At 40.0% G+C, this 13,242-nt stretch overlaps 1 protein-coding gene across 1 annotated transcript in view; it reads right to left on the reverse strand.

The window, feature by feature from the left end:
* Positions 1-214: 214 nt before the first annotated feature.
* Positions 215-13,242, reverse strand: part of GRIN3A (glutamate ionotropic receptor NMDA type subunit 3A) — a 73,029-nt gene continuing 60,001 nt past the window's right edge. The window contains 4 exon segments of the mRNA XM_035564514.1: positions 215-551; positions 2,818-2,891; positions 4,134-4,298; positions 12,625-12,776. Coding sequence (XP_035420407.1) covers positions 215-551; positions 2,818-2,891; positions 4,134-4,298; positions 12,625-12,776 — 728 coding nt within the window.

Raw genomic sequence — 13,242 nt, forward strand, 5'->3', positions numbered from 1 at the left:
GGCTGAAGTTGGCTGGGAGAATGCAAAACTTGTTAGGAAAGGAGGAGGACCCAGGAGGGTGGCAGTGGCTGTGGGCTGCTGCAACTCTGCTCTCATGAAGAGCATATTGCCTGCTTTATTTTCATGCCTCTTCCCGGCATTACAAAAGCACGTTAAAAATTTTACAGAGGAGGGGAGAAAGGGAGAAAAGGGGAAAGGGCCCGAGTATGCTGTCCTAGGGCTCTGCAGTCCTGTTTGTTCTCTGATACTCTTCCAGCTCTGATTTCCTGTCCATGGCTAGCTGCAGCTCCTGCTTGATGATTTGGATCTGCTTCTCCAGCTCTGTGAGCTCTTGCGTCACCGAGGTCCTGGCAATGCTGAGGGAGTCTGCTTTCCCGTTGGTCGTTAAACAAGCCGGAGTCTCTCTCCTCACCTGCGGCAGTGGGATGTCTTGGTGCTGTTGGATCACCACCTCATTTTGCCCCTCGTTGGTGCAAACGTATTTTTTCCGGTGACAGTTGCCCGTGTTGGCTGTATTCCACACAGCATGCTGGCTGTTCCCTACATGGGACCTGAACAGAGGTGTGAGAGTTAATACAAAATCATAGTCTTCTCATGTGAGTATGCAACCCCTCCCTGGGAGTCATCCTACTGGAAAAATATGCTGCTGCTGCTATCAATTACATTTAAATACGATTCCTTTATCTTTGGAATTATTTTTCCTCAGAAGTACAAATTATAAACACAGATGGCCAAATGTCTGTGGTAAACCATACCAAAGAATCGAACAGAATCCTAAAATTCAAGTTCCCCACATTTTTATTTTTTAGTTATTGAATTATAGTCCTCTCTACTCCAGCTCAGAAAGATTTAGGACTGCTTCCAAAGCTTTCTGAAAGCCTTTGTGGCTGCAACATCTAGAGTTCTTTACAGCATTAGTCCTTTGGGGGAGTGGACATGATGACATGGTTTATCCAAACCTTGCAGTGTAGAAATGTGAGCTTCCCAACAGACATCAGTGTCATTATCGCTAACCTGTCATTTCAGATTATTTTTTATTTCACAGTTTAAAGCACAGCTCTTTGATAAAGCTTTCGTGACTGCCACAGCTTCTACTGCTTGTGGCTCAGGTGATCTGGGGAGGTGAATGTAACAGAGGCCCAAGTCCGCAGTCAACACTTGTGTTTCATCGAGTAAGTGAAATCCTATGGAGTTTGGCTACTGATGTTGAGAAGTTTTCCTAGTATGGAGTTTAAAGAGTTTTGGACAGTTAAGACCTGAAAAAAACAGCGGAGTTTCCTCCCTGAGGAAAATAGCAGTACCGTAATACAAATTCTTTCTACCTCTTTTCTGTATCTTGGTGCTTTCAGTAATTCCACAGTCCTCAGCAGGAATAAAATGAAGTGCAGTAATATAATTGATTTGAGAGCCCTCGGTCCTATCTTGCTGCATTATTATTCATTACAAGCTGGGCACCATGTTACTGGGTGTCTTGAGTTAAATTCACCACAATTCTGTGCAAATGGCAGCTTAGACCACGTGAAGAGCAAAGACTGTAGGTGGGCATGCAGAAACACACACATGAGCTGGGTGTTGCACAAGCAGGATTTTTTGGCAGCAGCACATCTTCACTCTGAATTATTAAAGAATATTTGTGTACTTCTTTTTCTAAGCCACAGTGTAAGGCTTGTGACCATTCCTTGTGTTATGAAGTTTTTGCACAGATCAGTTTCTGTCAAATAATTCAGCCAGTGCTTTTTTTTTTTTTTTTTTATTATTATCAGAGATGCAGAGTCCCCCCACTTGGAAGGACTCCTTTGCCCTTGGACTGCTACTGCCCCTGCAAGGGCGATGTGGGAGGAAGAAATGTTTTGCGGCAGGCAGCACTTGTTACTGCCGTTTAGAGATCAAAAGCAAGGAGCTGCTGTGGCAAGGAGGTGCTACACTGAGGATTTATTGGGGCAATAAATGAAGGAACGAACAGAGGAAATTAGCTGCATGCATTTTTATGAACTCATTTACATATAGGCAGTGTAGAAGCCTGTAAGTGTTTATTTCTTATATTTGCTGACATTGGTGCAGGACTAACAAACTGAGCAAGACATTCATTTACATGTTCTGGCCACACTGAAGTTACACGCAGTTTCAGTCATGCCAAATACACAGCAGCAGTCAGGAAGATGTTTCTTTTCTACATGTCTCTACTCATTTTCTACTCGGGTATAAAAGCGGTTGCCTGCATCAGTAGTTTTAAGTTACTGAGCAAGTGTTTAGTTTTAAGAGAGTGCCTTGTGTTCCCAAGGGTCATAGATAAGTCAGACTGTTTGCTCTTCAGAGCACAAGGCAAGTTTGTTACCTACATTTTTCTCCAACAAGAGACAAAGGTTTTTGAAAGGACTGCATTTTCCTTTTTTCAGCTTAGTTCTTATTCTGAAAAATAAGAAAGCTGAAAAAAAAAATAAACATATACCACCTGATCAGTTATTCACTGCAAAGCTGTCTCACAGGGCCCTACACATCTGCCAGTTCATTAATATATAAGTAAAAACAAGGCAGCAAACTTTAAAATCTGCAATGCGTGTGTTTAGAATGGAGCGCTTTATTTAGCTGTAAGGGAAATCATGAAAGAACAAGATTTCTGGGTTTAATGCTTTCTATTGTAACCAGCTCATTTCTGCTTCCCTCTTGTCATTTCTATTGTTTCCCCCCTTTTTTTTTTTCTTCCTGTTCTGTTATCTTTGGAGTGTATTAGACCCATAAGTAGATATCCAGACACACTGCACTTCATTTAAAAGTAATTTCTGTACTTTGGTTTTTAAGGCATGCAAAAATTCCTACCTCTTTTCTACTCGTTTTGTCTTAGGCTGGCATTTGTCTTCAATAAATGAACTGTTCAGAGCACGATGTAATCTCTAGAGGGAAAAGAAGAAAATAAATTACTAAAAGCAAGATTAAAAATAGCTCCATAAATACATAAACAATTTGGGCTTTGTGTGATGGACTTGAGTATAAATTATTTTGCTTGTTCAAGGATACAAGCAATGTCTGTGCTTTGCCATTACAACAAATGTATGTTCCCATACTTCCCTGAAGAAGGGCAATCTGAAAGGTGGAGAAGTAGTTTGCTAGCAATCCCTGGTGTTAGAATTCCAGAGAACAAAGGTGGATCTTAGCAAACTACATTATTTTCTAAAAAATCTCTTTCACTGTACTGCTTGAAAGCAGTAGAAGCTTTTATTATTATTACTTTTTTTTTTGCCTTTTGCTGCAAAGTAACCTCTTCCTTTAACGCAAACATGCAGAGCAATTTTCTTCCATTTTTTCCTTAGAGTAATGGAGGAAATTACCCAGCACTTAGTGCATGCATGAAAAAGCTTAGGAGCCCATTATAATAAGATAAAATCTTTGGGCTATCTAGGCCAAATTAATAACGCTGTTGGTGTCCAAAAGAGTGGTATGGTTAAAAGTACAAATGGAAAGGCCCCTTCTGTAGACTTTGCAGCTGTGAACATTTCATAGATTCATAGAATGGCTTTTGGAAGGGACCTCAGAAATCATCCAGCTCCAACCCCCCTGCCATGGGAAGGGATGCCACCCACTGGATCAGATTGCTCAGGGCCTCATCCAACCTGGTCTTGAACACCTCCGGACCAGGTTTAGAAGTTTAGAGGAGTTAGAAGCTAAAGGAGTAAAACTCATGATGTATCATTCAGGCTTTTGAGGTCTTGATTTTTTTTTCCCTTTCTTACTTTTCTTTCTTTCTTTATTATTATTATTATTATTATTTTTGAATTAGAATTACATGGAAATACGCTTAAAGAAAATTTCCTCGTTCCTAGAAGGAGAATAAAGAAACATTTTCTGTGTGACTTATAGAACCAGGAAACTCACATATTATTGCTAGGGCCAAGAAAGAAAGATTGAACACTTATAAATCTGAAAATAAATAAATATAAAGTAAATAAATATTTGAAAGTATTTCCTTTTGCTTTTGATTTTATCCTTAAGTAAGACTTTTCAAATTCCAGTAGCTGCTGTCACACTTCAAATGCCACTTGGTGGTGCTCTTCTTACAGCCTTTTATACGTTACTCTTGTCCAGGCTTTCCTAATCACCCTGACATTATTTTCATAGGGTTACTACTGAATACATACCTGACTTGTATGGAGCCAGTACTTCATCTTGGATTTCTTCTTGATCCGTGGTAGAACCAATCTGTACACAATGTGTTCCCCAATAGTTGTGAGAATGGACAAGACAAACCCAATGCACAACATCACAAAGAGCCCAGAAAAATGCTTGATGCCCATTTGCAGTGTCTGTGAATAAAATCAAAAGGGGAAGTTAATGAAGGAGACTGTTAGTTTATTTTAATAGATGCTTCTGTTTCATCATTTGGAAATGTGGTCTGACGCAGCAGTGAAGTATTGCAGAATAGTCTGGATCTTGGTCACAGCAAAACCTTTCTGTGCTGTGTGGCCACTGGAGAGCTTGGTGTTCAGTCAGAGCGAAAGACCTGTAATGAGAGTGAGATTCAGGCATAGACCAGGGATTTTTTTTATTTTTATTTTTTTGCTGTGCTATTTCCCTAATGAGATGAAGTGCTGAGCACTTGAGAATCCAGTACTTGGGGTATCTTTGCATTTGCATTTGTAAAAGGACATACTGCTTGACAGAATATACTCAATGAACTGTAGAGCGAATCTTTCATCAGCAGTGAGCTAAGACTGCTCATATTTTCTGAGAACTGATCATTAACTTTCTCTTTTTGTGCTTTACCCTTGATGGAAGGTCGTGGAGAAAGTGTTTTGAAGTAGTAGCACAAACATGGCGTCTCTCTGCTCCCTACGTTAACGCGACTAAAACTGTGTTTTTTAGGAATCATCACCGCCATTATGAAAAATGAACACTCACCTTGGCTTCCCCTGACCCACTCCTTTCATGTAGTTTAGGAGCCATTTATTAATTTGAATCTCTTATTGGCATTAATCATGTCTGAAGACTGAGGAACTATGTACAGCAGCAGTCTATACCACAAAAACCTGCTCTCCAATTTATAGGTCAGGCGTGCCTGTTATGCAAAGTCTCAGTACACTTATTGTCATGCGCCTGTAACTCAGTTATGAATTCATCAACAACTAAAAACTCTTCCTAATAATTATTGCCCACAGACTTCTTGGGAAATATTTCCAAGAATACAGATTCTACCCCTGTCTTTCTATTAAAGAATGTTACTCACCATGACATTAGAAAATTGCTTGGGTAGGGTTACGTGTCAGGAGATGCCATCTGGGATGCTATCACCATGAATATTTGACCTTTGTGTGCCTTGAGTTTGTTGTTTTTGTCATGGGGGTGGAGAGTGCTCTGTTATGACTATAGCTGTGGAACCCACAAAAGAAACCAGATCTAGTTGAGAGTTAGATAAATCACATTTTTGGATAGATCTTATTATGTGGTCATTTTAAGCCAGAATTGATTTGTGATGAATCTACTGAAGTTGAAGACTCTAAAGTCTCTTTATATACTTTTACTAGGTTACTGATAGTATTTCCCTCTCGGTTTCTTTATTTGGTTTCTCTTTAGAACACAATGATATGAGGCAGCATATCACAGGTTTTTAAGAACAAAGCTTCAGCAGTCAAGCAGAGTGTGAACACTTGTATGTAGAAATGGCAATGAAACGTCATTTTGAGGACCCTTCTTGACCCAAGCAGAATTCTTGAAAAGAGAATTCTTTTACTAATGAATCAACACTTCAAGGGCTGTAATGGGGGTGTAAAAACAGTTTCTAAAGAAAACTACTGCAGCCAGGAAAGGAAAGGAAAGAAGAAAAATACAAGATAATGACTTCGGGGTAGAAGAGTCAGAATCTTGAAACAAGGTTTTGCTCACGTTGACAGTTCATCAGTTCAACCTAAAACCAAAACTCCCACTCAGCACTGGAATTTCTTGTTGGCAAGAATCTGTTGTCCTATAGTTTGTCCTTCTTGTGAGGGGAACAGGATTACAAAACAGGGCTTCTAGCAAAAACAGTGTTACAAAAATCACAGGTGGTAATACTCCAGACCACTGAAAAAACAAATTCTTTCATTGGAGCTCTGTGTTACTGGCCTGTTTTTGTTTGTTTGTTTGTTTGCTTTTAATTAGCAGTAAAGCACAAGTTTTAGCCTACATAGCATAAAAGCAGATTGAGGCCCTGCATCTGATCTTTTTCTCAGTCTGTAGACCTGAATATGGCCCATCTCTGAATTCAGCATAAAAAAGTACTTATAAGAAGCCAAAGTGCTGCTATCTGTGCTAGCTGAATAGGACATTCACTCTTGTTAATCCTTCACAAAGCATTAACAAGATCAAGCATCACTTGCTTCCCAAAATAGGAAGTTCAAGGACCAGTATGAAACAACATCTTTAGAGCTGTAGACTTAACAGTAACTACAAGAATAAATTGAATGAGAAATAGAAAAATAATTGATAAGGAATGGACTTGCTCAGTCATCTTAAGAACACACCTATATATATGCTCCCAGGCTGCTGCTGTTTGGTGTCACACAGAGGTGTCTACAGAAGGACACTGAGCTTGCCATAGATTTCCCTGGGGACAGGAAACCGTGAATCAGCTGGGCAAAGGTCCTTTTCCTTAACTACATGGGAAGTAACAAAGAAATCCCCAAAAGCATGGGAGATCAGTAAAGAGGCTGATCTGCCAGTGTTAGGTTGCTGTATGCCAGGGAGCATTTATATTTCTTTGAGAGTAGAGACTAGGTTTAATGGAATATGATAAAACTCTAGCAATTCAAAGAGAAAAAAAAAAGGAAGGAAAGACAAAAAGATAAAGGAGACATAGTGGCAGTTGCACTGGGGATTCCTGCACACCTGAGATGTCTCCTCCAGCCTGAGGTTGGTGATTGATGCCATTCTAGCACTGGCTGCAGAAAGAACAATTGGCCAGCTCCTTGCATGAAAAATATCTCCCTTGTCTTCAGTAAAGTTGTGCTGATTTATGCTGATGAGAATCTGGCTCACTGTCCTGTCAGCTCTATAGAATAGTTTTCTACCTTCCCTGGAAACAGGTGAAAGAAATTCCAGCAGTGGCATCCCAGATATGTTTTTCACTTGTAATGGATAGCTTTTGAAATTGTCCCAAACAAGACATCTTTCACTGGGAAAGGCCGTGCCAAAACAAAGCTTCAACAGTATTTCATCTAGCAATAAAGAAGATAATGCGTTGCAAGAGCTACCTGATAAAGGCTACACATTAAAGGGGAATCTTGAGAATAAATTGCATGGCAAAGAGGTAGAGGAGAAGTAATTAGCTCAGTCTGTGTTACAGTGTATGGAGTTATTATCTGTAGTAAAGTCAGCAGATGTACATACCCTTGTAAGAAGGCAGATTATCAGCTGTTCATAATTACTCAAGACACATACACATTAAATAATAAAGGCAAGCATCTGATAGAGGCATCTCTCATTTTCATAGTATCCTGATGATCAGTATCACAGCAGCAAACTCCAATCCTTACTTTGTCATTTGTGTATGTATTTGTAGGTGTGCATACAGGTTATATTGTGAAAGAGCAGCAATAGACTATATTCTCTGTACACCCAGTGCTTTCCTGGCTGCTGAAGTGATGTGGGTCAGGTTTGTATGCTAGTCCTTTGCTGACAATATAAAAGCAACAGATGACTTCTTTAGTGCAATATCTTGTCCTTATTAAGGAATAAAAGCTCACAGTCTGGTGAGCTTCTATTAACCCAGGATAGAGTTCTTGCTCCAAATTTGTAATCATAAATTCAGGAGGTAGCTCCCTGCATTTTAGAAGGAACTCAGTTTTGTCCATGTGGTGGTTCTGAAGCAATAAGCAAGCACAGTCAATCCTCTGATGATTACAGCTGATAGGGTGGCAAGGACACAGTGGCAACAGCCTCTGAGTCATTTGCCGCTTACAAATGGGCAAATTGGCAATTTGTGAAAACTAACAGATACAAGAGCAGACATGGAGGTATCTGCCTTTTTATATACCCTTGGAAAGACATTTCTGATTTACCAGCCCTTATCTCCAATTGCCACCTAAACATTTCCTGCTGTCCGTTCCATCCAGAGTTACGTGCTTTTTCTTTGGGCACTTAAGAGAAGGTGGAGGATGCAGAGAAGAGTTTGTGTTCTGTTTGAAGGGGAGAGCAGAGACAAAAACAGCACTCAGTGTTTAATTATTGGATTTCAAGTCCAAAAATCCTGCTTTACTCTGTGCTTTGAGACACTGCAAATAGTTTACTCTACCTCGTTGTACTGAGAGCTGTGAATAGGCCATTAAATACATTTGTGGTCCAGCTTTGACTAATCAGAAGCCTCTAAAGATTTCTGTGGATTCCTTGCAGGTTGGCAGCACCACACAGCTATTAATGCTGTACACTGCTGAACTCAAGCTCTAAGGAGGGATGTCATGTGTGTATTAGCTATAATAATAAAATAAGCTACCCTTTTTGATAGCATTTTCCCCACAAGGATTTTAAAAAGCTTTACCAAGATCAGGAAGTTAAATTTTGCAGCACCTCTGTGAAGAAGGAATTATTTCCAGCTTTACTAGGGATAAATGGATATGAAAGGCAGATTTTTAAAGCCATTTGGGTATCTCAGTAGATTTTCAAAATGCCGCTGACACTGATGCATATATTTAGGTAACTAAACAGTATTAAAAAGCAGTCCCTGTCCTCAGATTGAGGCATTTCTTGTAGCTGCAGACTAGCTTTTATTTATTTTTTTATTCTTTCTTATGGCTTTGTGTGCTCTCAAAGAAATGGCAGCACTGTATTTAATTTCTTTAGCGAGATTATTATCTTTGGCAAAGACCGGTGACTATGGCTTTAGGATTTCAAGTGCTAAATTTTGAGATACTGTAAATCATTTTGTCTCACATTAACAAGACAAGTTTCCTTCTGTTCTTGTGAAGAGTTTTGCACAGGACTGGAAAAAACTCTCTTTTGTTGTAAATCTTTTTCTTAAGGCTCATCCATTATCTAAGCCCTGTCTGCAGCAGGAAGAACAATACACATACCATTGGAATTAGGTGGTGAGTTGTTCTTTTCTTTGATATTACAGGCTGGTGAATTGGGAATAACAGTTTTGTCTCCTCAGATAGAGAACTATTTTTTTTTCTCAGTTTGGACAGGTGAATCTAAATCTGGTATTCATTTTCCAGGATACTCAAAAAGTGCTTCTCCAGACTATGCTGTCAGAATCCAGACTCATATATCCCTTTCTTCAGGACTATGGTGGAAAGTATTTTTCCTCATAGAGCAAGTGATGCCCCTTGAGTGGAAGGTGCCACTGCATCTTCCTGCATTGTGACAACCCCCTTGCAATGCAGTGTCTGTCACAGGGTAGTGCTTCCCTTGTGGAGGAGTCTGTGTGGCCTTCCCTTGACACCTGCAGTGCACCAGAGACAAGCAGCCAAACCACGGCTTCACGATGATGGACAGAAACCCAACTGTTGAGTTGTCATGTTACTGGTATAACAAAAATTGAACGTAACTGTTGACCCTTAAGGAAACTAGTCAAAACTAAGAGCACAAAGGCAGTTTGCCAGATGATAACTGGGTAAAATTATTTCAGGATGAACGGCACGGTACCGAACAAAGTACTGTCTGATTGTGCATCCCGTGTGATACTGAGGCCAAAGATCACCAACGTAGGCACAAGCTACGGCAGGTCAAGTTTGACCAAGTTCCCTCACAGACTCCAGAGAAGAGCCATGGGTGGATTCCACCACCAATGAGAGAAGACAGGATGAAAGGACCCTTGCCTTCACTGCATTCCTGGTCTGGATCAGACAGGAACTCATGGTGAATGGCAGATCCCCACCACCAGCAGCATGTGGCATGCACAACAACGTGGCTTCCCCAGTGGAAAGCAGTGGATCTGCTGTAACAGGTCAGTCTGTGCCAGCATCACCTATGTGTCTGCATATATTGCTGTTGTAAATGTCAGGTTAGATACTGTTTGTGTATTACTATGAAGTATCAATAAGTTGTTTAATTTTACTGCCGTGTATCAATATAGAAAAGTGTAACTTTTTACTCCTTGTATTGGTTGCTATCTAATTGAACTGCCAGTTCTGTATGTACAGCTAGCTCTTTACAAAGAGTGTCTAGCCCCTGAATTACAATGGGCCCTTCTCTTTCATACTGTGGTGAGAAACCTCTCTGTGCTGGCTCATCTCCTAAACACTCTACCCTGATCATTACTGCTTGGCCTAACAGTAACAGTAACAGTGCTCAGTGATAGGCAACTTGTCCATTCTTGTTATCCATCCTGCCTGCAGTCATAGTGTCCCTAGCTGTTCTGCTACCATGAGTGGGAAGTTGCAAAGCTACCAATTCGCTCTATTTTGGTTTGCAAAAATGCAAAATGCAAAAAAAAAAAAAAAAGAAAAAAAAAAAGGAATTTGCAGTCTCTCCTAAGCTTGGGTGGAGCTAATGTGCTGGATAGGAAAGTCCTCGAAGTTTGGTTCCCGCTGACATGGTGATACTGGGAATAACAGTGGAGTGAGGCTGGAGTTTGAATCAGCATGTGAGATTTTGTAGGTACCTAGAAGGCAAGAGGTTGGGAAAAGACACAGGCTTGTGAGCATTCTCTTAATGGCTGCTGTGTGACTGCTCAGGTGTCTCTGATGTGATATTAAGCATTGTTATGCCCTTGACACATTTAATTGAAACTTCAGACAGCATCATTTGGGGGATACTATGGTTAGGCTTTTGGGTATCAGTATGACATATTAACATAAGTGACACTAACAATGATAAAGCTACCTTTTCATGTGATTAAATCCTGCGAGCCACAGAGGAAGCTGGTTTTCATGAGGCTTCTGATTACAGCTTCACATTTAATGCAAGGTCACTTTTAATTCAAAAGAAATGATGCTGTCCCTTGCTATGACTGCGGATTGTTTCAAAAGATACTTTTCAGGCAAATTTTTTATCTTTTTTCCCTGTTTTAAAATGCAAATACTTAATATATAATAAATATAATATATAATAAAGTATTTAATTGTTTCACTGGGGAATTACTAATATGGTAAGTTTGTCTCTGCTATAAGGAAGTTTTCAGTTTTAAAACAGTTGGGGTAATTAATACTGTTATGATCTGGTAATTTTCATGAGATTTAATTCAAAAGATTGTGTTAAAGTGTAGAGTGACAAAGGGTCATTGAGTAAAGTGCTTCTCAGGAACGGATCTGCAAGCTACATTTAAAAGAATGTTCCCCCTGTACCTTTCTTGTTAGATGATAGTTTAATCTTCCGATCATACAGATCAAAAATAGCAGTGAATACGTTTTTATTTAGCTGTGCTTTCTTGTGTTGAAGCAATCACAAAAAATTGAATAAGTTGAATAAAAATAAATTGGATTTTCTTATACAAATGCCCACTGTTAGAATTTATTTTATTTCATATTGACATAATCTTAATGAAAAAGTTAAAAACGTAATAGAAGAAGCAGAAATACCCCAATAATCAAGGTATTAAAGCAGTCAAAGTTTTTCTTCATCTGACCTCTAGAAAATAGAAAATGCTAATTTTCTAGCGATATGGTCAGCAATGAGAGGTTGCAGACAAGAGGTTCAGGTGGCCACTAAAGAGCAGGAATCAGAGCTCTGGGAAACTGGGCTTCCCTTTCAGGGGAGAACAGCCACGCTACCACTTCCTTGGGGAACATGGAGGGTTGGTTTGATGTTTGGCTGAACCTGCTCTGAAGAGGAGACAGCACACTCTCAGCTGTGTGTTTTGTACCAGTGAGAACATGTAACTGATGTGTTTTGGAACACCTTGAGTTAAAAATCTGCAGGCATGCTAGATCTTTTGATTCCTCAGTACTTTATCTTTTTTCACTAGACAGTCTTGAGAACTTGAGCAAACACTGCTATTCTGATAAGAGCACTCTTTTTTCTCATAAATAATGCCTATATCTTCAGCTGCTACGAGCTGGTATAACTCCTCTGATTTAATACCAGGCCATAAATCCATGAGGATTTGCCTCCATTTCCTGTAACCGTACTTAGACTTGAGACCTGCTGCTCATCAGTTCTTAGCAGGGTATCTTGGTGAGCTGTTCCTAGGCTGCAGTCCTGTCTTTGGTGCAGACACCTGTGACCCATGTTAGGAAGTGGTCGGGGTTACATTAGTAATTTGGGATGTATTAAATTCCTGCTGTCTCTGTTTCTTTTGCTTTTGTCATTCTTTGTGTGGGCTACTTCAGCAATCACTCCTGTGAGTCCAAAGTCCCTGGCTGGTTCTGTTGCTGGTGATACGCGTAATGGAGTGGAATCAGACAGATTTGTTGTGCAGTGGGCAGATCACTTTTTTAATGCACCATTACATACCCTGTTTGTCTCCAGAAGTGCTCTCTGGTTGCATGCACTGCAAGCCTAACTTAGCAGCACTGTCTTGCTGATGTTTTTCTTGTGCTCTGACGTGAACACTGCTGGGTGTAACGTCTCTTGCTTCTGAAGCTTAATGCTTCCCTTCAGCTGCAGCCCATCACTGTCATGTGTCTAAGTCTATTGCACGTTGTGTAGGAGGGGAAATGACTGGCAACTTGGGCAAATCCTCAGCACCTTCAGTTATGTGACCAATTGATCATCGCTTACCTCTGTGACAGCAAAGCTTCTTTTCCCACACGGAACCACCTTGTACCATTTGTCATGCAGAACATCCATGAATCCGTGGGACTTGTACTGACTTATCAGTTCAGAGATGTTGGAGGTGAGCGGAGAGTTAGGGGGAAGACCAATACCATATCCTAGAAGGAAAAACAGTACAGTCATGTCTCTTTCATGTTTGCTTCTTACTGAATTATATTGCTTTCTGGTATTGAGTGCTATTGCGGCAGATCAGGTTGGCATTTTATTTGAGGTTTAAACCTGGATGCTGGTTTCCCATAGATGGAAAAAGCTGAGATTACGAAGTAAAGTCGCCTAATGTAAACAGGATTCAAAATGATTAAAGCCACAAAATAGAGATTCAAAAAAATTGATAAAAATGGAGATTCAAAAATTTAAGATGGCAGTACACATAGATGAATAAACCTGTTGTATATCTAGAAACACAGCCTTCGTGTGCCTTCATCAATGGCTCTTCTGTTTTACATTGATTTACCAATGCAGGAGAGCCTTAATGTCAAGTAAACCATTGTGATCCCTTTATACTGTTAGAGCCATGGATGTGACTGTGGTGTCAGATGTGACATTTTCTTTCTTCCTGTGTAT

This window comes from Cygnus atratus, chromosome Z (assembly GCF_013377495.2).
Source record: "Cygnus atratus isolate AKBS03 ecotype Queensland, Australia chromosome Z, CAtr_DNAZoo_HiC_assembly, whole genome shotgun sequence".
NCBI classification, from domain to species: Eukaryota; Metazoa; Chordata; class Aves; order Anseriformes; family Anatidae; genus Cygnus; species Cygnus atratus.